Source organism: Thalassophryne amazonica, chromosome 4 (genome assembly GCF_902500255.1).
Source record: "Thalassophryne amazonica chromosome 4, fThaAma1.1, whole genome shotgun sequence".
Taxonomy (NCBI): Eukaryota; Metazoa; Chordata; class Actinopteri; order Batrachoidiformes; family Batrachoididae; genus Thalassophryne; species Thalassophryne amazonica.
Window position 1 is genome coordinate 108,940,068 of NC_047106.1, and position 27,005 is coordinate 108,967,072.

The following is a 27,005-nucleotide window of genomic DNA, read 5'->3' on the forward strand; positions in this document are numbered from 1 at the left end:
ATCAGTTAGAATGTTGTCCTGACAGTTGTGCTGACAGTCCATTTAAGGAGTGATTATCATGAGTCTGCACAGACAACAATGTAGCACCTAAAAGTACATGGATGGCCTGATGTGCTTGGAGTAAATTATCAAAATCCATTTTAAAAAGCACTGCGGTAAAATGAATTGTTATGGTGCAAAATGTGGCAAATAAATTCTTATGTCATCAAAACCATGAAAATGAAAAGCATCTAGACAGTTCAGACAAGTGCATGCAGGCTTTTCAAGTATGAATTACATCCAAAGCAATATGGCTGAAGCATCTTGCCCATAAAAAAGCCAAACTGCTGCAGTGGAGCAGCACAGGATGCTTGGTTACTGTATGGCGGATGGATGGTTGCGACCAGTGCTTACTGTAATGACAGACACTCCTGCTGCCGTGCTGTTGAGCTTGGGTTGGGTGTTGAAGTGCTTTTTGAGCTTCATTGCTACACTCAGGTGATGCTCATTTTCTGGCATATCATCATCCTGGAAAACAGGCAGAACAAACCTTCACCTTACTGGATGATACATACAGTACACTATCCTCTGATACCGGTGTTATGGAGAGGACATCACAATGTGAACCTTACATTAACCCAGGGATGGTCCAGCACCTGTACAGCTGTGTACCTCTGATCCACCTCTACCTCCAGCATCCCAGCAATAACAGCCTTAAAACATACACAATATGCTATTTTCAAGTATTCACTGCATATCGCAGATAGGCAGATAAATCAGAACACAAACCTTGGCAGAAGCAGACACATTCTCCCAGTATGGTAAAGGGAAATCAAGCTGGCCCATCAGAATCTGTCTGAAGAGGCTTTCTTGATCTTCACCACTGCTGCCAAATTAAACAAACACAAGCATTTTATAATGGAGTACAGCTGTGTTCAAAATAACAGCAGTGTGTTTAAAAAGGTGAACAAAGCTGAAAATCCTTGAAATAGCTTTTATTTCCATACATGCAAATGCATTTCGAACACTGCACATTATACTTCAAATCAAAACATGAAGAAAACTTGCTACTTGTTTGTTGTTACTCTACAGAAAGTGAACATTAGGCTGTTCAAAAAATAGCAGTGTACATTTTTTTCTTTACAAATACAAGCATTTACTGTATGAAGTGAAAAATGCTTGAAGATTTATTTTTTTGCGAATCACTGACCTATTTAGTTGTATAGCTACTGTTTCTGAGAACTGTTTCACATCTGTGTTGAATGGAGTCGACCAACTTCTAGCACCTGTGAACAGGTATTCCAGCCCAGCATGATTGGACTACATTCCACAGTTCCTCTGCATTTCTTGGTTTTGCCTCAGAAACAGCATTTTTGAGGTCACCCCACAGGTTTTCTGGTCTTCTGGATTAAGGTCCTGGGATTAGACTGGCCACTCCGTAATGTTAATCTGGTTGGTCTAGAACCAAGATGCTGCTCGCTTGCTGGTATGTTTGGGGTTTCAAGTCTTATCAAAACACCCATTTCAAGGGCATTTCCTCTTTGACACAAGGCAACATGAACTCTATTAGTATTTTGATGTATTTAAACTGATCCATGATCCCTGGTATGTGATGAACAGGCATAACACCATATTATGAGAAAGATCCCCATATTCGTGATTCTTGGTCCACCATGTTTCGTGGTCTTCACGCTGTACTGTGGCTTGAACTCAGTTTTTGGGAGTCATCTGATGAACTGCCTGCAGACTCTAGACCCCAAAACAACAATCTTGTTTTCATCAGTCCACAAAATCTCTTTAGGCCAGTTAATGTGTTCTTTGGGAAATTGTAACCTCTTCAGAACATTTGCGGTGGCTTCTTGCCCATAGCTTGGCTTCACATAAATGTCTTGTTACAGGACTCACAAGTAGCTTTAGACCTTCTTTGAACACCCTGGAACTGATCATAGGCTGAGTCAGATGGATTCTTCAGTCCATCTGAATGGTGTTTTTCCATTTTCTTCCACATCTTTCTGGTTTTGGTTGCGATTTTAAAGCATTTGAGATCATCAGCCTATCATTTTCTGTACTTTTTTTTTTATAGGTTTTCCCCTCTCCAATCAACTTTTAATCAAAGTGCGCTGTTCTTCTGAACAATGTCTGGAGTAAACCATTTTACTTAGATTTTCAGAGAGAAATACACTACAACCTGCATGTACAGCATTTGCTGCCTTCGTCCTAAATAAGGACCACCTGCAAGTGTGCAACAAGGGTCACAGAAAAGAAATGCAGACACTGCTTCTTTTTTTTTTTTTTGGAACAGCCTCACAATCTGGCTGGCCTAAGTAAATCTCCTCTACCGACCTGTGCTCTGCATTCACTGGATGCAGGAATACTGTGTGCATTTTACACAACGTCCCAACTTCATTGGAATTGGGGTTGTACAGCACTGGTATTTAACTGAGTGCTCTACTCATCTTTGACAACTGCATTACAAAACTCCTGGCCTACAAAGCTGTTATGAACCACCTACTGCAGGCACTCAAGAACTCTACATCAACATCACCAAAGAACCTTACATAAGATTCTGGGGATCAGCTGGAAGGACAGACGGGCAAACACCAGCATTTTGGAGGAAGCCAATATGTTCAGCATTACTACCACAATGAAGCAGCACCAATTCTGATGGACTGGCCATGCCATTTGCATGTCTGACATGTCTCCAAAAACACATTCTGCACTCCCATCTGAAGAAAGGTCAGTGAGCCACTGGTGGGCAAAAGAAACACTTCAGTGATAGCACTGAGGTGAGCCTGAAGAAATTCAACATAAACTCAAGGAACTTGGAGCACATTGCACTGGATAGGCACTGCCAGAAGAAAGCTGTGTAGGAATGTGCTGCACATCATGAGATTGAACTCTTGTCACATCACAGATGCAAAGCTACAGTACTACAAGGAGAGAAAGGAAGAGGCTCCATCAACACTACTTACCTCCACTTTGCCTTGCCTGCACTACATCAAAGTCAGTAAATTGTGGATTGGCCTCTACAGCCATTTGAAGGACCACAAGTAGACAACCATGTTGAGAGGAATGTTGTACTCACTTGGACTGATCGCCGACCATGATGATGAGTGGATGAGGCACCAGTGCATGCTCCCTAGACCTCTTCAAATTAGACCTTTTTCATCAAACGTATGCAAACTGATATTATTCCCATTCTCCAAGGTCTAACTAAACTAAATATACCAGTTACTTTGATCTTGAACCTTGGCTATGCCTGCCTCAAGAGCCATGCAGTTTTTTCCAAAAACGCTGCAAAATTCTGGATATTATGTCCTTGTTTTCTTTGTAGCTTCCCAGAGGTTAATGCTATAGCATTGAAAGTGGTACCAAATGAAAGCTAATACAATTGGCTTGCATATGGTGTCAAACACATTAACACCTGTGTAAATTTTAGCTAAGGTTAATGCACAAACATACATATTTTTGATGCTTGGAAAGGATGACATCATATGATAAATAGCTTTATCTCAAAAATGTTACTCTATAGTCTATACAGCTTTACTAAAGCTGTATGCTGCGTCAAGCTCAGTGAACGTCACATGACAAGTTTGACAAGTAAAAAGCCAAATTATCACCAAGTAAACTTGAAACAAAATCATAAATTTCACGAAGTAATGAGTAAAATATTCAGTTACAATGAGCCAAATGAAACTGAATATATTAGCACTGCTATTAAAACAAAACATGCATTTTAACATTTTGCATGAACCTCCAGGAAACAATTATACACTGAACAAAAATATAAATCCAACACTTTTGTTTTTGCTTTCATTTTTCATGAGCTCTATAGTCTATAGTTCTATAGCTCTATAGTCTATACAGCTTTACTAAAGCTGTATAGACTATAGAGTAACATTTTTGAGATAAAGTTATGTATCATATGATGTCATCCTTTCCATCCTTGTGTCAGATGTCTGGCAGCAGCATTTTGAACCAACTGATGACCCCTAATGCTGGACTGCGGTAAACCAGAAAATAGGGCATTGCAATAGTCCAATCTACAAGAGATAAATGCATGTATCAGAGTCTTAGCATCAGCCATAGACAGGATGGGACGAATCTTCGCTATATTCTGCAGGTGGAAGAAAGCAGTCCTCGTAATGTCTTTAATGTGAAGGTTAAAGGACAACGTAGGATCAAAAATTACCCCAAGGTTCCTCACTTTGTCTGTATGATGTATAACACATGAACCTAAGCTAAGCACTAGCTGGTGAACTTGATGCCGATGTCTCGCTGGACCAAGAACCATCATTTCAGCCTTATCAGAGTTTAAAAGTAAGAAGTTACTAGACATCCAGCTTCTCACTGTTGCAAGGCAGTCTTCTAAAGATTTTGTGTGAATGAGATTACCAGCAGTTATTGGCATGTACAATTGAGTATCATCAGCATAACAATGAAAGGCAATCCCAAAATGCTGCAATATGTGCCCAAGGGGTGCTATATAAAGGGAGAAAAGCAGGGGGCCCAAAACGGATCCCTGTGGAACCCCGAATTTCACGTCACTAAGGTCAGAGGTAGTGTCATTATACAAAACACAGTGAGAATGACTGGTCCACCAGTGTTGCTCTGGACAATGAAATGAGGAGCCAGCAACTCATAATTTATTATGTTTTGCTAGGTATGTACATGCTTACTTATGTACATGTGATTTCTTAGTTTTGTATTTTTAATAAATTTACAAAAATTTCAAAAACTTTTTCATGTCATCATTATGGGGTGCTGTGAGTATAATTTTGAGGGGAAAATGAATTTACTCCATTTTGGAATAAGGATGTAACAGGAGAAAATGTGGAAAAAGTGAAGTGCTGTGAATACTTTCTGGATGCACTGTAGGACAGGAAATATTCACCACTGACTGAGGTATCCACTGCTGAGCACCATGACAGCTGACTACATCATCTCAGCTCAGCTGTCTACCCCCAGTAGAATGATTACCCATTATTTTGCACACAGCATTACTGCATTTTAAGGCTCGGGGTACCCAAATATTTGTGCGTGTCAAACGCATGCCAGTAACGTCTTGTTTCGCAGCAGTTTACAGTGTGTTTTTTTTTCAATGTTTCAGTTTTTACTGTAAAGCACAGCATGTTTAAACAAAGGACAATGAGATGTGTTATATAAATAAAATTATCTATGCTGTAGTAAACTCTTCAAATCAACAACACAAACCTATAAAAAGGAGGAAAGCCACACAGGAGAATATAAGTGATGACACCAGCTGCCCAAATGTCAACCTTGAGGCCATATCTGTTTTTTTAAAAGATCAGAGACAGAAGATGTACATCATTTTCATTAGAATTATGACACTAAGAACTAAAAGTCTAATATTAATGTTTGACATAAATTAACTAACTATTGTGACTCACCCAGTCTCAGCAATGATTTCTGGTGCTACATATGTGGGTGTACCACACACAGTGTACAGGGGCCCATTGAAAATGGTAGCCAAACCAAAGTCACCAAGCTTCAAAGATCTGCTTCCATCCTGGTGCTCATAAACCTGTGTCACATGCACAATAAAGGTGATCAACAAACCTGGGTTCAACTGATCACCAATTCATATTCACCAACACAGTAAATCTTTTTTTTTTTTTTTTTTTTTTTTTTTGGTACCATTTACAGCTGGATAGACTGAAAAAATGCAAATTAAAGCCCAATCTCAATACCCTCCTTCACCCTACCATTTCACCCTTTCCCTTCTTTTAACACATTCATGTGGTGAAGGGAGGGTAATGTCCAAGAACACACACAGGTAGTCTGTCCAGGAATCAAACCCAAGTCTAACCCAACAAATATCCCACTCATCTACCTTCTCTGTAAAGCACTGCTCTACTCTGTACACCTACTTGTTCTGTAGAGCAGGTAACTCGGTTTGCTGCTTCTCAAATATGAAGACTGGTGCATTTTCATTGTTTTGTATAACTGAATTTAAGTGCATTTGCACTTGAGTGCTTTTCATATGCATATAACAAAGTTATTTAAGGCTCTGAGTACTGGAAATGTTTGCACAGTTCCTGACATTTTTTTGACAAGATGATTAACATAAATATAAGATTAAGCCTTTTGCAAACAATTTTATTGTGTAAAGCAGCAAAGCTAAATCATCTTGAAACACTACATGAAATTGGCTGCTGTGATAAAACATTTCATGTATGTAGAACTGGGGTACCCAACCAGTCGATCGTAAGCCAAGTTTCAATGGACTGTATGAAAAAAAAATCTGTCACATCAGGAGGATTTAGTGCTGCTATAAAGGACTGATGCAGAAGGTGGCAGCAATGCAACAATAACAATGCTGGCTGCCATTAAACACCCTGAAGAGGAAGAAGAGTGATGGCACGCTACAATGGCCTAGGCTAAAAAGCGAAAACTTCTCATTTTCATTCAGATTGGGAGAAGGATTATTTTTTCATTTATTCGAATGGAAAATAATCTGCAATGCAAATGTGGCTTTACTGAAGAAAGAATTTGGAGCAGCATTTCAAAACGAGCATCAAGAGCTACGATGCAAATTCCCCAGCTAAATCACCTCTGCATGCCTGAGAAGTCCAGGAAGTGAAAAGTTGGCTAGCAGCACAACGATCCATAAATATGGAAGATGTGGCTAACAAGACTGCGTGTTCTGTTCAGGCCAGCAGTCTGCAGAGGCGTTATTCCATGTGCAGCTAGAGGAGATATGCAGACACAGCTCTGCTGCTGCACACAAAGGTAAATTTCTGGAACGGTTTTCTGAATTGTTGCCCAAAATTAATTAATTTCTGAAATGCTGAAACCATGCTGAATATGCACAGCTAGAAGACAGTCAGTGGCTCTTGGATTTAGCCTTCCTTACTGATCTGACTGACAAGTTGAAGGACAAACTCATCATCAACATGATCAGCTCCGTGAACATGTTTAAAAGCAAGTCACACCTGCTATCAAACAGGTTGCAACAATGAGACCTGTGGAACATGGGCACAGAACTTAAGTGTGGGGGCAAAGTCTGTGCAGAGCTTGAGAGTGCATGATATGATGATCAAGTGCAGAGCATCTTTTCAGAATTTAACAGGCACTTTACTGACTTTCCCTCCATTAAGCCTGTTAGTTTTCTCTGTTTTCCATTTGGGGAAAATACAGATGTTGATTGTATAACGTACAAAGTGGCATCACTCTTCAACCTGCATAGCTGTGCTGTTGAGAATGTTGAGAATGAGATCCTCACACGAAAAATGACATTGAGCTCAGATCCAGAGCAACACCTGGTATGAATGTCCAATTCTGAAATCTAATGCAGAAAGAGAAGTAGCCTGACCTCAGACAAACTGCACAGAATTTGACTGCACTTTTTGGATCATCATTTTTGTGTGAGTCTGACTGATGACCACCTTGTGGCCTACGTACAGCTGGCACTCAGCTCCTACTGTCTGAACTACTGTATGAGAGACTAGCTGCTTCCTCTCAGTGCCAGAAGTCCCACTAAGGTAGGGAACAACTTGTTCAACTTGAATTAGGCATTGTATTATTTGGGTTGTTTGTTGTTGTGTTGTTATGGGCCAGTCCTAGGCCTACTTGTGCTAATTCTTTGCACCATGCACATTTACTTCAAAAATGTATTATTATTGTTCAAACTTTATCTTTGTGCCAGAAAATTGTGTTATTATATTATATTGTGCACAATAAATTGTGGCTACACTATGGTGTTCATATGGCTTGGTAGATCTTGATACATTTTCAACTTTAAAAGTAAATCTTTCTTCAAAAAAGGTTGGGCATCTCTGATGTCAAAGCTGAACTGTGTCACACTTACCAGAAGGTTTTCTGGTTTTATGTCTCTGTGGACAATACTGAGGCTGTGTAGATACTTGATGGCACTTGCCAAATTGAACAGCATACAGCTGGCATCCCGTGCCGTGTATTTGTTGGAGGAGCTGATGGCATCAAAAAGATAACCTCCCTGTAGGTAGGACATTTTGAAATGTAAAAAAGCAAGACTTACCAGATTTTCCCTGCTGACACAGAGCTGCTAGAGATTTGTGTTAATGAAAGAAAGGCTCTTATTCCTCTTAAATTAATTCCATTTATTCATATAGCCTCAAATCACAACAAAACTGCCTCAAAGCAATGGACAAGAATAATGTCTAGCACTGGGTTGAAACGATTGATTCGCCGATTTTAAATCGATTCTCATTTTAATTCCCACAGATCGATTCACACATCCAAAGATTGATTTTTTTATATATTATTTTATACATATATATATATATATATATATAATATGCGAACTTCTTGCCAGTGTTAGAACATCTCTGAAGAAATTACACTGCAGTTGTGCCATTACGCTGTTTCCGAGGCTGTGAAAATGATCATTGTGGACCCACTGGTTCTGATTTAGAAGCAGGTCCACAATTTATTCATCAACCTCTGTCAAAGCAATTTAAAGATGTCTATCATGACGACCGGGGCTCTTGTCTGTTGCGGGCAAGATAAGAGACTTGTCCGCTGTTTAATTCACACAGTAGTTTTTTTTTCTTTCATTCCTCATAACGTGCCTTTTCTGTGGGACCGCGCACAAAGGTTTCCTGGTGTGGACTGACTTTAGTCAGTCTTTTCCACCATCATTCAGTGTGCAGCTGTGAGAGAAGACTGACTGAAAAGTCAGTCTGCGTGGAAAAAGTTCTCCTGCAGCGTGTCGCACTGCAGACATGAGTGTTTGTAGGGGAGATTGGGACCATTTGCACCGGGGAAATTTTTAAATTTATAACTCTCTGAAATCAAGGCATCAGGCCAAAACATGGAAGCCTGTAGAAATGTACCTGTGTCAAAGCCAATGAACCAGGTACATCTGGTGCCCTCTTTTGGCTGCCATGGATCTGTTCAGTAATTCTGCCCTTCAGTATGTTTGTATAACAAAAATACTACTCTATCATTTTGGGAGGGGGATTGGTCCGTGCCATCAGTCTTATAGCCATCATTATTAACTACCAATACTTCATTAATTTGCTGTCAAATGTCACTATAATACTAGTATTATGTTGCATAACTAGACAATTAGGTAACAGCTCAAAAACAGTTTTAATAATAATAACTCAGATCAATATTGAATCAGATCAAATTGAACCAAAATAATCGATTCTGAATCTTAAGAATCTGAATCGAATCGATTCTTGAAATTTGAATCGATACCCAGCTCTAGTAATGTATAACCTTACCAACTCCCTGTGCAAGCACACGGGCAACCCTGGTGAGGAAAACTCCCTCTGATGATATTGAGGAAGAAGCCTCAAGCAGACCAGACTCAGAGGAGTGACCCACTGCTTAGGCCATTCAAATACAAGGGTTTTACAAAATTTTACCAAGCTGAAGAAACAGTTAAACAGAAAAAAAAAGCATCAAAAACAGAACAGCAACATGCATTGTCTACAGCAGTATAAAGAAATAAAATAAATCAGACTTTTAGTAATTTAACATAAATTGTGAAATAATGTTTATCATTCAGAACATGTCTCAACAAAATACCACTGAAACCTAAGCTGGATGCATCTTTGAAAATGTGTTGTACCTTGACCAACTCCATGACAAGATACAGCTCGCTGTAAGAGTCCATTTCTTCAATTAAAAGCACGATATTGGGATGTTTCACACGCCGAAGAATCGACACCTCACTCTGGATCATGTGCTCCTGGGTTATTAAAGTTACATCAATAGTAAATGTGTCCAGTCGAATAATACTCCCCCCCACTGCCGCGCACGCACGCACGCACGCACGCACACACACACACACACACTATTTCTGTGTACACTTTATAGCACCATCTACTGATCAATAAGTATGGGTGATGAGTAAAACGTTGACGTGATATAGCATCTTTGGTTGGAGACACATGTGGTTCAAGTATTGCGTGTGTGTGTGGTGGGGTTGCAACTTGATGTTGCAATAAGAAACCAGCAAAAACATAATTTTTAGAAACAGCAAAGTAAATATGTATACTTTGGTACATACGAGGTCTGTTAGAAAAGTATCCAACATTATTTTTTTCAAAAACCATATGGATTTGAATCACGTGTGATTGCGTCAGACAAGCTTGAACCCTCGTGCGCATGCGTGAGTTTTTTCATGCCTGTTGGTTGCTTCATTCGCCTGTGAGCAGACTTTGAGTGAGGTGTGGTCTACCCCTCTCGTCTATTTTTTATTGCGAATAAATGTCTGAACGATTTGGATCTTCGCTGCATCAATTTTTTTCCAGAAACTGTAAGAGACCTCCAGGTGGACACTGTTCGAAAAATTAATATGGCTTTCAGGGACGATTTTATGGAGATTAAACAGATTACGGGGTGTTACTGCCCCTTTAAGGACGGCCCACAACTGCTGAGAGCGCAGCCCGCACAAACAACCAGATCATTTCCAACGTGAAAGCTTTGTTGATCCGGGACATCGTCTGACTTTCACAAAAAGGCAGAAGATGTGGACATCAGCACTTTTTCCGGCACATTCCACCATTACAGCAGTTTTTTTTTCATGGAAAAAGAAGCCGAGGGACGCGCCACGGAGCCGTTCATTACGCGGGACAAAACCACCTCGGTGTTGGTCTCACAGGACGGCTTAAATGTGGATTTCAGACGGATTCCGGTTGCTTTCCAGTCGTGTGACTATCCAATTGTGATTGTGCATGAGCTGAACATGCCAGAACACGTCCTGTGAGGCTTCATCACGGCGTTTCTTTTCGCCATGCAGCTCTGCCGCGACGCGCGGAATTCCTCCGCCTTTGTTCCTCTTTCCATGACAAAAACTCCTGTAACAGTGAAATGTGCCATTCATTTCTAAACTGGACACTGTCTTGATCCGGTATGTCCTCTGACTAGCACAGGAATTTTAGCATCTCCACAATAAAACCTTAAAAATTAGCGCATTACTTTAAAACCAAAACATATATGATATTTTCACTTTATAAAACTTCAGACGTGACATTAACTTAAATAACTTGTCCGAAAGTAGTTTGGTTAAAATTTGAACCATAAGTTAAAAATTTATGCCTCTGGATGACTTGGGTGATATTGCCCGCGTATCAGTATGGGGTTAAAAGAAATGAGTTTTGTTTTTTGTTTTTTTTGACCAGTTCTCCTTTGCCTGCAGAGGATAGAGTGGAAGCAGCTCTCCTCTGTTTGCAGAGGTTAGAACTACACATCTGCTACAAAATTTAACGTTTGTAGCTGTTCAACTTTGTTTACCACGTTAACGGTCTAAAAATTATCGGACCAAAATTATCGGAAGATAATTCGTCTGATAATGGTTTTCAAAGTTATCTAAAAAGCTAATCTGATAATGAAAACATTATCTTCGATAATTATCGGTTATCGGATTCACAGAACTGTGCCCACCACTGGATCTGGTGCATTTTAGTTTACCAGCGTTCATCCTAGTTATATGTTCTCTTAATCTGGTGAGTTACAAGATGAGGAGTTACAAGATTTGTTGTTTTTGAGATATGACATTAACAACTGAGTGGGGATGGGCTCATTCATGCATCTATTCACTCACTGAATTTGAGATGGTACATGCTGCTGAGGCTTTTCCAAAGCCCGAGGAATACTAAGTGAATAAATTACAAAGCTGTATCCTGTATGTGAGGTTCAGTAGGTTGAGTGGTCTCACTGCACAGGCAGACATGTGGGACTAACAATACCTAATACTCTATGAAGATAATTTACAAACAAGAAACTCAGCAGGCTCACCTTTCCCCTGCATTTCTCTTTGCTGATTATCTTCAGGGCATACTCTCTTCCAGAGGTTCTCTCCACACACTCGCGAACCACAGCAAAATTTCCATCCCCTAAAGTCCTCCCCACTTTGTACCGCTCTGCTATGGAAGCAGGTACTGGAGGGTACTCTTCCATGGGCTCAACTGCAGAGTATAGCAATATTAACTTTGTGCAGATACACTTTTATAACTGATAATGTGTAAACAGAGCATTCGTAGCATGATTGGGTCTTTGTTCTAACCCTCACTGCCGGCTCCATCTCCTTCATCCATTGAGCTGCATACTTTGGTCGAAGCCAAAGAGAGAGAAGATCCACTGTGCTGAGATCCCTGTGAAGAAGAGAGAGAACATGGAGACAGAATAAATGACACACAGCATAACACATACCTCAGAAAAATGAAAAGCCTTTAAAAATATGATTACAATGATCCTAAACATATCTTATCGGTTCAGGTGTCCAAGACTTCAGCACTCAATCTGAAATCAAGGTGATGAAGTACGACATGATGGGGATCATTTCTCCATCATAAAGACTATAATGAAGTAAAGTGTAAATAAAACAGTACACCAGAGCCACAAAAATGACCTCAGCCAGCCTTACAGTATGATTAATTAATTGTAGCATCACTAAGAAGTGAATTTCACTTTGGTGTACACACAAATATATATTTCTTCTTCTTTCAGCTGCTCCCGTTAGGAGTCACCACAACAGACCAATCGATCCATCTCACCCTGTCCTCTGTATCTCCCTCTGTCACACTAATGACCTGCATGTCCTCTCTCAGCACATCCACAAACGTTTGGCCTCCCTCTTCTCCTCCTGTTTCGTGGCTCCATCCTCAGCCTCGCCTCTCTAACTCTGTCTCCAAATCGTCCCACCAGAGCTGTCTCTATGATATGTTCATTCCTAATTCTCTCCATCCTCATCACTCCCAAATATAAATCACAGCATCTTCAGCTCTGCCCCCTTCTGTCTCCTGTCTTTTTGTTCATGCCACAGTCTCTCCAGGCCATACAACATAGCTGGTCTCACTACTGTCTTGTAGACTTTACCCTTCACTCATGTTGATATTCGTCCGTTACAAATCACTCCTGCCACCTTTCTCTGATCCTTGGTTTTCCTCATGTTTTCCTCCTCCTCTTCTTGATCCTTTTCTGCCAGTACCCTGTTGGGCAACGACACTGGCGATCGTTGTTAACCTGGGCCTCGCCGGATCCAGTATGGAAATTAGATTTGTACTCTGCATGTTTATGCTTGCTCGTTTTATGTCAGATGCCCTTGCTGACACAACCCTACTCATTTATCTGTGCTTGAGACCGACACTCTGAATGTACTGGCTGTGGCTGAGTTATGTGTGTGTATACACACACACACACATACATATATACATACATATATATATATATATATATATATATACGAGGTCTGTGAGAAAAGTATCGTACCTTTTTATTTTATGCAAAACATATATGGATTTGATTCATATGTTTTTACGTCAGCCAAGCTTGAACCTTCGTGCGCATGCGTGAGTTTTTTCACGCCTGTCGGTTGCGTCATTCGCCTGTGGGCAGGCTTTGAGTGAGCACTGGTCCACCCCTCTCGTCGTTTTTTCATTGCGAGGAAATGGCGGAATGATTTTGGCTTTGTTCCATCAGAATTTTTTCAGAAACTGTTAGAGACAGGCAGCTGGAAACCATTCGGAAAATTCACATGGCTTTCGGTGAAAATTTTATGGGCTTCACAGAGATTAACGAGTGTTACTACCGCTTTAAGGACGGCCCACAATGGCACACGGCGCGCCGCACTCCGAGCCGTGATCGACAGGCAGAAATCACCATTTCATTTCTAAACGGATGGCTGTGTCGACCCGGGACCGTCGTGTGCAAATTCTCTGGTTATCACAAGAGCTGGACATCAGCCATTTTCCAGCAGATTTCACTTTTAACAAGAGATTTTGTCATGGAAAGCCGCGCAGAGGCTTCGCGCGTCACGACGGATTCGCTGATGGAGCGAGACAAAGAACACCTCCGTTTTGGAGTATCAGAGGACAAGTTGGGACATGCCCAGCTCTCCACAATTTCTCTTATACTCACTCGACTGGTAAGCCACTGAAAGCCAAGATAGGCATGTCCCAACTTGTCCTCTGACACTCCAAAACGGAGGTGTTCTTTGTCTCGCTCCATCAGCGGCTTCATCGTGACGCGCGAAGCCTCTGCGCGGCTTTCCATGACAAAATCTCTTGTTAAATGTGAAATCTGCCAGAAAATGGCTGATGTCCAGCTCTTGTGATAACCAGAGAAACTGCACACGACCGTCCCGGATCGACACAGCCATCCGTTTAGAAATGAAATGGTGGTTTCTGCCTGTCAATTGCGGCTCGGAGCGCGGCGTGCCGTGCGCCATTGTGGGCCATCCTTAAAGCAGTAGTAACACTCGTTAATCTCTGTGAAGCCCATAAAATTTTCACCGAAAGCCATGTGAATTTTCCGAATGGTTTCCAGCTGCCTGTCTCTAACAGTTTCTGAAAAAATTCTGATGGAACAAAGCCCAAATCATTCCGCCATTTCCTCGCAATGAAAAAATGACGAGAGGGGTGGACCAGTGCTCACTCAAAGCCTGCCCACAGGCGAATGACGCAACCGACAGGAGTGAAAAAACTCATGCATGCGCACGAAGGTTCAAGCTTGGCTGACGTAAAAACATATGAATCAAATCCATATATTTTTTGCATAAAATAAAAAGTTCGGATACTTTTCTCACAGACCTCATATATATATATATATATATATATATATATATATATATATATATATATATATATATATATATATATATATATATATATATATATATATATATATATATATAAAATACAGATGTGGATTTTTTTAATGTTCAAAAAGATGCTTAATGAGCAGTAAGAAAAGCTGCATGATTTACACAGAATTCCTGAACTCAAACACATACCTTACTTCAATGTATTAAACTAACCAATAAACAAGTGATCTGCCAAAAGGGATTACTACATAAAGAAAAGACTATTTTAAGATAATGATCTGTAGATAAGATGTGTTCACATTTTTTCTTGAAAATCTTGCAAACTATGATAAATGTATTAAATTTACCTGCATTCTGTTCTCCCAATATAATCAGCTATTCAGTGAACACATGATATTTCTAACTTATTGGCCAAGCTTTTATGTTATGGTATGGACATCATCTAAGGTGCAGCTACCTGATGTCTCTGGAGACTAGCTGGACTGGTTGGTGATGGGCTTGGAGACTTTCCAGATCGAGGTGTGGACAACTGACTGCCTGCAGTCCCATTAGCTATAATTGCAGCAGAAAAACAACCAAAGACCCAACACAATTACAATGCAGAATTTACCAAAATGTAACTCAAAGTGAATGACGTACACAAAAATGGCTTCTTTCTTGACACTAAAACACTCAAAATCTTACCTGAACCAGTAGATGAGGGGGACTTGCTCCTGCGGGACACCCCTCCTCTTGGTGAAGTACGACCATGCACGGAGGGGATCCGGCCATAAGATGTGGACTTTACCACCCTGCATTCTGTAAGAAAAGGAAATATATGCTGTGCTGCAGAAAAATTTGGCCATGAAATACAGATAGCCAAAATCCTACATGCGGTCTGTGACAGTGGTCTATGTTGAGTAATTATCAGAAAGTTTATGAAACGCAGTGTGATTTTTTTTTTTTTCTCCATTTTGCTTGGGGTAACCACAGTAGATCTAGAATGGATCTGCATGTTGTTTTGGCAGAACATTTATGACAGATGCCATTCATGATGCAGCTCCAGATCTACAAGGAAATTGAGGCATGGTTGAGTGTTGCCGTGCCACCCTGTATAACATTTATGAAACTACACTGCAGGGAAGATAAGGAGTTATCTCTTTTTTAAAGCTCCATATTGGGTGTTACTTAAAAACATTTTGAACAGAAATATATCCATTTGTGGTGTGAAAACCAACAGCATTGTCTATAAAAATCCTTTTTATAAGCTTTATTTGGATGTTTAGACAGAAACAAAAAATCATCCAATCCATTTCAGCAGTATCTGAGGATTAATCGCAAATATCAAGATATCCAACTGTATTTTTGAAAGCAAGTATTTGTACAGAATTTCCATTCATTAAAATAATGCAGTATTTTCCGGATTATTAGTCAAACCAGATTATAAACCGCATTTATTTTTGGAATAATTCAAGAAAAAACATTTTGTAACAATGTGGGGAAACTTCAGTCACACACATAGGCTAAATATCTTCAACATTGTGTTTTGTGTTTGCACTGTACTGAAAACATACAAATGTGGTATTTTTTGTATCCCATTACACCCCTATTTTTGAGATATAAAGTGCTTCAGAATATAAATTGCAGGACCAAACTAGTAAAATATTAAAAATGAAAAAACAAACCATGATTTATAATCTGGAACATATGGCTCATGATAAATTAATAAAGTTCACTCTTGACAAAAATTCTGTGTTGACAAAAGTGGAAAAAGTTATTGTACCAACTATGGATCTACATCAACACTTATTGGATGGTTTTTGTCCTATGCCCTGGCACTTTCACCAAGTTTCACATACACTGGTGAAAATGTTTTTGAGTAATCCATCGATTTCTATTTAATCCACTAGATGGCGAATGCAGCCTGTGAGCTGTTGCCACACACTCACTAGCGCCACTAGCTTATCTTATGGCAAGCTAAAAGTGGACGCTCGTTATGGCCAAACAACTGTCCATTTTCTGGGGATTCTGTGTTAGTACACGCCCGCGGCCAATGTGCTTGAGGAATTCCTGCGCAAAAAGGAGTTCCCAGAATGAGTTTATCTCATCAAAATCAATTCTAAAATTTACCAGTAATAAAATTATAAAGATAACTGAAGTTTTAAGAGTGTCCGTAATAAATATTTAAGAAACTTAAAGAGCAAATTCACCTGTTATTGCTCAAGCACATTGTAAACAATGACACAAAGGAGTTTGATGCGGAAGAGTTCAGAAAGATACGATTACAATGGTTTGATTACCATTTACAGTTGGCGATGAAAGACTTGGGTGTTAACTTCGTGTTAAAGTCAGAACAAGAAGCTGCACTGAAAGAGATCGATCTGGGAAGAGATACATTCTGTGTGTTGTTGCTCCAACGAGAGCGGCTCCAACGAGCGCTGAGCAGGGTGGCGAAAAGTAGTCCGGCGAGCTCAACCTGTGGGTGAGCTATCCCACAACGCCAAAATAGCAGAGATTTCAGTCCAGTGAGAGGGGCACTCTGAGCAGGGTGCTGTTGCCCGAGCACCTCCATCTTGCTTAGTAGTCAGGCATTAGATTAAATAGAAATAGATTATTTGCTGACTTAAACTTGGGTTAAAGTGATCTGAAAATGCTGGTTTGTGCAGAGTTCAGATGCTAGGACAACAAGCTGACAAAGGAGCATCAACTGGTTAAATAAAGGTTAAATAAATAAAAAATAAATAATAAATTGTGGAGTGAGCTTTCATAAGTGTGTATTATATGTAATATTAATGATGTGTGCGGAATTACTAAACTTGATGAATAAAGGTTAGAAAATGATCTTTTTTTGTGTCGATCTCTATTCTGTAAAGTAGTGACTTCAGTTTTACTGTCTGAATGCTTGTCGTGATAAATATCACACCATTCATTGAATGATTCAATTAGAAATCTGACTTTCATAAGTCTCAATTTATCCCTTTTTAATTAGCCTTGGGGTTTTAATTCATATCAGGTTTTCCACCCTGAGATATGCTGTAGGAGAAAATTCATAGAATGGAAATGCTTTTTCTCTCAATTTGATGGGTCACATGAGAGTCACTTTGACATTGTATATTTTACTAATATAAGAATATACACAAATGAGATTCATTTCTCTGTGATATACTCTGTGTAAACAGTATAGTGCCGATTTCTTTCAACTTGGTCTAGAAATGACTGAATAGACTTACAACCTGAATTCCAATGAAGTTGGGACATTGTGTAAAATGTAAATAAAAACAGAATACAATGATTTGCAAATCCTCTTCAACCTATATTCAATTGAATACACCACAAAGACAAGATATTTAATGTTCAAACTGATAAACTTGATTGTTTTTGTGCAAATATTTGATGGTATTATTTTCTATGACTGGGAGACGAACAATCCCATCTATTAAGTCTATTATATAAACGTCTGATCAGCTTCTTTATTTGTTTTGACAAATCGTGGCTGTGCAAATGTGGGACTGAGTTTGAATAAATGTAACAGCACAGTAAAAGCATGGAAAAAGCAGATTCATTGTGAAACTCGCTTAAAAACATTGATCATGCCCACATTGATTTCTTTTTATGTGTGGGTGTCTGATGCTAACCAAGATGGCGGTGCTCTGGCAACTGGATTAAATAGAAATCGATGGAGTAATCTCAGTGCCAACCACCACAGACTGCATATAGTACCACTGCTGGGGTACCAATGGCCATTATTAACTCCTCCACCTCTCAGAGGCGAGCAATTAATATTTTGAGGTAGCACAGGATTACCATCATAATTTAATTCCATGTCCTGTCATCAAGCCCCATTGGGTGTACATAGCCCATTTATACTCAACACTTTGTGAAAATACAGCCACTACTTTTTGAATAAAAATGTCAAAAATTGTCCAACCTCATCACACCAATTAACTCAAAAACATACCTTTGAAACCCACAAATGCCGTGTTCCATCCATACCACTGTCAACAAGGTGCTTGCTCAAAAGGTGGGTAAGGTCTACATCTTAAACATTATAGCACTTTGAGGGACTGTGAATCAAAAGAGTGTACACTTGCTACAGTAAGGAAATCAAATAAAAACTCAGAGCACAGAGTGCAGTTTTTAGTTCACTCACCACTTTCATCTATATTGAAGTCATCTTGATAACGGAACTTCTCAGGACCACAAGCAATAAATATATCATCATCGCCAAAAAAGTCCTGCAGACACGTCACCTGGTAGAGAAGGACACTCATCATTCATAGCAGAAGAAAAAACATACGAATATGATTTATCTCAAAAGAAAAATCTGAAATGGCATTTTTCAGTTTTTGGTTTTCTCATTTCAAAATGAAAATCCATTGGTATACGTACCTAACCCCGACCAACATCATCTCTACAATCACCACCATCACACATTCAGACTATGGAGGAATTCATATATATATATATATATATATATATATATATATATATATAAAATTTAGAAAATCAATTGGATAAGTAACAAACTGACTTAAAGACTAACTAATCCAGGGGGTGCAAAATAAACCTCTTGATCTCTCCTCAGTGTTGCCAGTTACTTTGAAAAAGCAGTCCAATTACTGATTACTCCTTAAAAAAGTAACTTAGTTACTTTACTGCTTACTCAATTTTAAAAGTAACTAAGTCTGATTACAAGTTATTTTAGTTACTTTCAGCAGCTGCCGACAGCACCCCTCTGCCACCTCAACATGAAAATGATAAGTTTTCCTAATACTCACTTTATAGTCACCCTTTCTTGACTTCAGTGAACATAAGTACTTGTTTAATAAAAATAAAGACATCTTTCTTGAAGTCATATTTAAATGTTGACAGCACTGTAATGGCAGTAATTACAATTTTAAACCTACATTGTTTATAAATGTAACTATTAAATTCTTTCTAACATTTTTCTGACATTTAAATTCTTTCTAAACATTTTAGTTGTTATTATTATTATTACTACTACTACTAAGTAGTATTAGTAATAGTATGAAAAAATGTCTTCAAACGTGGACCTTTAATCTCAGCTGTTGAGTTTTCTTGTAGAAATATTAGGTTAATGCTTAAATGCAAAACAACAGGACACATACTTAGATACAAATTATGTCAAATGAATAGTGCAGAAACAGTACTCTGAAACAAAAGCATTTCAGAACAACTAAAGGTCACCCACATAAAACACTGGGTGCGGGGGGTGCTTAATACACTCCTCCCATTTCCTTCACACAGAGTGTGGCAGCAAAGGGAGGAGGGCTCCACAGCGGTTGCCAAGGAGACCAGACAGAATCACAGCTGAAACCAAACCCATGAGAAGGCCGTGTCTGTCATAAAAAAAACAAAAAACAAAACAAAAACAAAAACAAAACAGTGGCACTAACAATCTGGAGCACTAAAAAAAAAGAGTCACTGTCAACATCAGTCTGTGACATTGACAAAACCTTGTCTAATGACCCTGTCACGGGGACACTTTCATAAAAAAAATACCATGAGACAAGTATGTTAAAAATAAAGTCAGATTACTCCCCAAAGTGTTTATAACATATAAGCTGGTATATACGTAATGAACCACCAAGACCCTCTCAACACCAGCAGTATCCACCTTAAGAGATACAAAATATAGACTGCTTTGTCCAAGATTCTGAGTCACTCCACTCACTAGACCCACTCATTTTCTTTTGTTCTTGTGCCTCAAAATAAGTGTTCCACATATTTAAAGAAAATCACAACAATCTCAGCTGAGGGCTATCATGAATGTGCTCATGAATGCTGGCTCTGTGGCACAGCATCTCTCTCAGACCTCCCCTCCTCCAACAATCACTCCAGTGGTCCTGAAGGATTCTGTGCACATCTTGATTGTGAGGCTTTTATCTGTGATTTAAATATTCTTTCCAAAAGAAAACACAAAGGAAGATATAAATTCTATAGAAAGCTCTCTTAACTGTGCATAAGCAATCTTGCCCAGGAAACAGATGGAGCTCTCCAAGGTGCTGAATATTCCCTTTCAACTGTGAAAGCTGAACACAGCATGAGAGACAAACACGACTCACTGTCAGATGAACGTCACGAGCCACAGTTACATAGGATGAGGTTTTACCATGTCATTTGCTAAGTAGACAAAATGTCACATTTTAATTGGTTACAGTTTATCACAGGGTCATTTTCTGCTATTCTCTTTTGATGTGCGATACACGTGCATCGCACATGTGCACGTGTGCCGCCCCCCCTGCATAAAATGCTAACATATATGTACAGACATGATCACAAGGTGGCCGGACAGCCATGTCTGAGCACACACAGCACGGTGAGCCACCTCCCAGCTGCTGACCAGACTCACTGACAGCTACAAATGACAGCTCAGTGCACACGATGTGTCACATAAAAAACACAGAGACCACAGCCAGGACAGGTATATTAATAAGTACTACACTACCTACATATACAATTACATAGAAATAACAAAAAGGCTGGAGAACATGTACCGTGTTTTGACAAACATGGCCTTACAACTGTCCACTGTGATGCCCATCTGTCTGCTTGCTGTCCTCATGTGGACATATGTAGCGGCTGCACTCTGCGTTGTGTTCTTATGACTCCGCCCATTCGCTCCCCTCGAGACGCGAACTCACGAGCTCTGGCATGGGAGTCGGACTCTCTAACCAGAAGGCTAAAACCCAGGGCTCTGGCCTTGTGACCAGAGAATCCTTTTGAGCTGTTGGGAGTGAGGTTTACTAACTACATCTGTACAGCGACACCCACTGGCCTCCGTTACACATACATAATAACATATATCGCCGTTGTGACCAGCTGCAGCGAGCGAGCGCACGGCATACACATTGACAGGCTGTCCCAGGTGAAATGGACCATCAGATCAAAACACGCAGTGGGTGATTTGAATGTCACGTCACCCACGTGAGCTCTGTTCCACATGACGTGGTGTCTGTCCTACGGCATGCCGTCCACAGGACACGCGTGTCGGACCAGACGTGCACGTGAGGCCAGCTGGACATGCCGGGCCAGCTGAAAGATGTAGACATACAGTAGTGTTCAGAATGATAGTAGTGCTATGTGACTAAAACGTTTAAGCCAGGTTTTGAGTATATTTCTTATTGTTACATGGGAAATAAGGTACCAATAGATTCAGTAGATTCTCACAAATCAAACAAGACCAAGCATTCATGATATCCACACTCTTAAGGCTATGAAATTGGGCTATTAGTAAAAAAAAGGTAGAAAAGGGGGTGTTCACAATAATAGTAGCTAGGGGTGTTGGAAAAAAATCGATTCACATCTGAATCGCGATTCTTATTTATTACGATTCTGAATCGATCCAAAATGTCCAAGAATCGATTTTTAAAAAGCATTTTATTAAACATTTCCTTGCTTACTCGCTGCGTGTACTGTTTGTCAGGCAACGGCTTCCGTACTACAGCGTCTCCGCGAGGGGCGGGGGGGTCCGGCGTGCTTCAAACATTTGTGAGCTGAAGCTTAGCATGGCGGATGAAGAGCTAATTCAGCCAGCACTGTCTTTGCTGAAGGCAAATGTTTGGGCGCATTTTGGATTTTATTATTTGCTGCGTAAGAAGGAGCTTGACATGACTTATGCAGTGTGCAAAATCTGCAAAATGAAAGTTAAGTACTTCGGAAACACTTCAACTCCGCAAGCCCACATGCTACGTCATCACCCGGAGCTAAAAGGAGCAGAGCAGCGGTCTCTGCCAACTACTGACCAGCGCTTCGCTAAACTGCCAGTCAGCTCCGAACGACCAAAGCAGATAAGTAAATTTACATCTTTAGAATCACTTGATTAACTTTGTAAAGCTGCATTTTCTTAAACATAAACATTATTTAAGTAATATAGCTATTTCTCAGAGCTCTTTGAATCAAAAATCGATTCTGAATCGAATCGTCACCCCAAGAATTGGAATCGAATTGAATCTTGAGTTGTTGTACGATTCACATCCCTAATAGTAGCATCTGCTTTGACGCTACAAACTCAAAACTATTATGTTCAAACTGCTTTTTTAGCAATCCTGTGAATCATTAAACTAGTATTTAGTTGTATAACCACAGTTTTTCATGATTTCTTCACATCTGCGAGGCATTAATTTTGTTGGTTTGGAACCAAGATTTTGCTTGTTTACTAGTGTGCTTGGGGTCATTGTCTTGTTGAAACACCCATTTAAATGGCATGTCCTCTTCAGCATAAGGCAACATGACCTCTTCAAGTATTTTGACATATCCAAACTGATCCATGATACCTGGTATGCGATACATAGGCCCAACACCATAGTAGGAGAAACATGCCCATATCATGATGCTTGCACCACCATGCTTCACTGTCTTCACTGTGAACTGTGGCTTGAATTCAGTTTGGGGGTCGCCTCACAAACTGTCTGTGGCCCTTGGACCAAAAAGAACAATTTTACTCTCATCAGTCCACAAAATATTCCTCCATTTCTCTTTAGGCCAGTTGATGTGTACTTTGGCAAATTGTAACCTCTTCTGTACATATCTTTTATTTAACAGAGGGACTTTGTGGGGGATTCTTCCAAATAAATTAGCTTCACACAGGCGTCTTCTAACTGTCACAGCACTTACAGGTAACTCCAGACTGTCTTTGATCATCCTGGAACTGATCAGTGGGTGAGCCTTTGCCATTCTGGTTATTCTTCTATTCATTTTGATGGTTGTTTTCCGTTTTCTTCCACGCGTCTTTTTTTTTTTTTTTTGTCCATTTTAAAGCATTGGAGATCATTGTAGATGAACAGCCTATAAGTTTTCCCCTCTCCAATCAACTTTTTAATCAAACTATGCTGTTCTTCTGAACAATGCCTTAAACGTCCCATTTTCCTCAGGCTTTCAAAGAGAAAAACATGTTCAACAGGTGCTGGCTTCATCTTTAAATAGGGGACACCTGATTCACACCTGTTTGTTCCACAAAATTGACAAACTCACTGACTGAATGCTACACTACTATTATTGTGAACACCCCTTTTTCCACTTCTTTTTATTAATAGCCCAATTTCATAGCCTTAAGAGTGTGCATATCATGAATGCTTGGTCTTGTTGGATTTGTGAGAATCTACTGAATCTACTGGTACCTTGTTTCCTATGTAACAATAAGAAATATACTCAAAACCTGGATTAATCTTTTTAGTCACATAGCACTACTATTATTCTGAACACTACTGTAAGAGCGCACTGCCCCATTCATGTCATGTCTGTATGACTATGACCATGGGTCATCTACAGAGGAACTACAGGTTATACTACAGGAGGGCTGTAGTATAACCAGCAGGAGAGCACTGATGTGTTCAGTGAATTTGGTGACACCACACCTGAATTTATTTAATATTTTTCTGGTGTCTTGTTTTTGCACTTTGTAGACAGTCCCAATGCTTCTGTTTCTCCCCTGTCTGCTTGTTCAGGTCAGTATTATTTTTCCAGTTCAGAGGACAGCCCATATGGATAAAAATAAGATTGTAGCTCGTTGTCTCCCTTCATGAGGTTAGAAACTAGTGTTGTTTGTTTTTGTACAACATTTCTCTTAAGATTATTGAGCTGTTTACCGGAGGGGGAGGTTTCTGACCTCTGTGAGTTTGACAGGTGGACCGTCCCAGTCAAACTCTTCACCTTACACCATCCCCAGAGCGGGACACACCCAGCGGGGCAGGGCTTTTGACCCCCAGAAGCGAGAGTTGCTCGAGCTTCTCCGCACTTCGCCAGCTGTTGTGACCCCCCCAAAAAAATTATCAAGATTTCCTGTAGTAATTGACGGAAACTGAATTCCATAAACTACTTAAAGTAAAATTATAGCAGAAATGCCACATTTCTCCATGTAATGTGGAGTTGCGTCAGGAAGGGCATCTGGCGTAAAACCTGTGCCAAATCAACATGCAGATCCACCTTGGATTTGCTGTGGTGACCCCGAGTGCAAACAAGGGAGCAGCCGAAGGGACTTACTTAAAGTAAAATGATATTCACGTTTTGCAATACCCGCATTCATGTTTTGTGAGACCCGCGTTCACGTTTTGTGGGACCTGCATTCACATTCTGGGAGATATTTTTCAGTGTTCATGTTTTGCAATTAACGGTTTGGGGATAATTCATGATTTGCAGGTGATTTGCGTTTTGGGGGTTAACAGCCTGCATTTTCCCTGAATTAGTGGACGAACCCCGCAACCCTTAATTGGACTCAGCAGTTGAAGATGAGTGAGTGTGTGAGTAGTGGACCAACACTGACCACTGTGCTATCCTGACTCCTACTGACAAATTATCCTACTGACATTCAAATGTTTCAAAGATTGGAGTATGCAAGCTAATTAACCAATAATGTCAGCAACAATCTTTAATTCTCTTTTACTTCTGGATCCCTTAGGAAAAGTGCTTGGATCTGGCAAAATCTGAAATCAGCGTACTTTAAAGATTCTGTATGCAAATTTACATACTTTCTGCCAGATGTGAACATCTCGAGCAATTTCTGTTACGTATCTGCCGCACTAATTTGTCTCAGTCTGTCTCTGTGTTGCTGTGCGTGGACTCTGGGTTCCCTGCTCCGGCCTGCTCATCTGATCCTCTGCAGCTGATGAGTCTGCTCACCTGCAGCCTATCTCCAATCAAGCCACTGCAGTATTTAACCACAGCTCAGACATCCAGACGCTGCCAGATCTTTCAATCTCCATTGTCGTACAAACATATTGGCCTTATTGCTGAGATTTTTTATGGTTGGTATTTTTGGTGTTATTTTCCTGGACATCTGTTTACCTGTTTTCTCTGTGCCTCAGATCCTCCACGCCTGATCCGCCAGAATCCTAGTTGCCATCTGCCTTCCTTCAGTCTTCAGCTGCCTGTTTGATTCACTCATATTCGACTTCTCTGCCTGTCCTGCTCAGCTATTCTTGTCCTGCGCTGTCAGACCACTCCAGCCAAGCCTGTCTACATCTCACCAAATAAACTGTAAGAACTGTTCTCTGTCTCCAGATTGTGTCCACATTTTGAGTCTTATCTGTCAGTTCCTGGGTCAACTATAACAAGAGGTGCTCAAATTCTTCCCTATGGCTGAATGGAGGGCAAAAAATGTTAATCTTGTATGAATTACATATAATTTTGATTGAATGTTAAATTTTTCAGAAAATTAACATTATAAATCTAAAATGAAATTTCAACATAAAATGTAGTCTGCAGGCCCCACGCCTCGTACACACTCACCTAGAAAGACAGAAAGAAGACCCTTCTGCTGTGATGTGTCTGTTTTTACAGTTTAACTGCCGCGAAACAATGAAAATTCTGTTTGTCTCAGTTTTCTTTAAGTAGGTTACATTCTCTTTTCTGAAGGGCATGACTGCCGCACACTCAGTCTCTCACTTTTTAATTTGCTCTGAAACGCAGTGTGATGGAGAGCTAATTGCAGAAGCTCTGTGTGCTGCTCTTGCAGTGACAGCAAAACCTGCTCAATCCATATCTGTGGACTTTACATGCTGCTCACACCTCTATTTAGCAATACTTTATCTGCATACATGTTCACAGAGATTCCACATATCCATTTTAAGTGATCTTACATTTATTCTGACTTCAGTTTCATTGTAGACCGTATCAACCCAAGATATTTCATATTTTTTGTGGTCAACTTCAGTAGTTAATATGCATCCATTTCCACATTTAAGGCCACACATTCCAAAAAGTTGAGATGGGGGCAATTTATTCTAAAGTGGATGGATACATGAACATTTCTTGAGTCACTGAATATACGAGGTCTGTTAGAAAGCTATCCGACCTTTTTATTTTTTGCAAAAACTATATGGATTTGAATCACGTGCGATTGCATCAGCCAAGCTTGAACTTTCGTGTGCACGAGCTGGACATGCCACAACATGTCCTGTGAGGCTTCATCACAGTGTTGCTTTTTGTTGTGCGTCTCCGTCCCGACGCGCGAATTCCTCCGCACGTCTTTTCATGACAAAAAACTCCTGTAACAGTGGAATGTGCCGTTCATTTCCAAAGTGAACGCTTTGTTGATCCGGGACGTCGTCTGACTACCAGAGAAATGGCAGAAGAGTTGGACATCAGTACTTTTTCGGCATGAAAATACGTGCGGAGGAATTCGCGCGTTGGGACGGAGGTGCACAACAAAAAGCAACGCTGTGATGAAGCCTCACAGGACATGTTGTGGCATGTCCAGCTCGTCCACAATTTCTCGGATAGTCACACGACTGAAAAGCCACCGAAAGCCGTCTGAATCTTCCGAATGGTGCAAGAGCTGGGCATGTTAGAACATGTCCTGTGAGACCAACACGGAGGTGCTTTTGTCCCGTGCCATTAGCGGCTCTGTGGCGAATTTCTCCGCTCCTCAGTGGAACAGTAGAATCTGCTGATAAAATGCTATGTCCACATCTTCTGCCTTTCTGTAGTAGTCAGATGACGTCCCGGATCAACACAGCCTTCACTTTGG

At 40.2% G+C, this 27,005-nt stretch overlaps 1 protein-coding gene across 2 annotated transcripts in view; it reads right to left on the bottom strand.

The window, feature by feature from the left end:
• Positions 1 to 27,005, bottom strand: part of LOC117508609 (serine/threonine-protein kinase DCLK1-like) — a 58,368-nt gene that overhangs the window by 6,977 nt on the left and 24,386 nt on the right. Inside the window, exons 4-15 of one of the 2 annotated variants that reach the window (XM_034168401.1) lie at positions 18,669 to 18,768; positions 15,224 to 15,337; positions 14,997 to 15,091; positions 12,002 to 12,089; positions 11,734 to 11,903; positions 9,563 to 9,682; positions 7,811 to 7,957; positions 5,391 to 5,524; positions 5,194 to 5,271; positions 769 to 859; positions 612 to 692; positions 394 to 507 (exon numbers count right to left, since the gene is read on the bottom strand). In XM_034168401.1, coding sequence (XP_034024292.1) covers positions 394 to 507; positions 612 to 692; positions 769 to 859; positions 5,194 to 5,271; positions 5,391 to 5,524; positions 7,811 to 7,957; positions 9,563 to 9,682; positions 11,734 to 11,903; positions 12,002 to 12,089; positions 14,997 to 15,091; positions 15,224 to 15,337; positions 18,669 to 18,768 — 1,332 coding nt within the window. Of the gene's footprint in view, positions 1 to 393; positions 508 to 611; positions 693 to 768; positions 866 to 5,193; positions 5,272 to 5,390; positions 5,525 to 7,810; positions 7,958 to 9,562; positions 9,683 to 11,733; positions 11,904 to 12,001; positions 12,090 to 14,996; positions 15,092 to 15,223; positions 15,338 to 18,668; positions 18,769 to 27,005 lie in introns of both variants that reach the window. The other variant, XM_034168399.1, reaches the window with a different exon arrangement.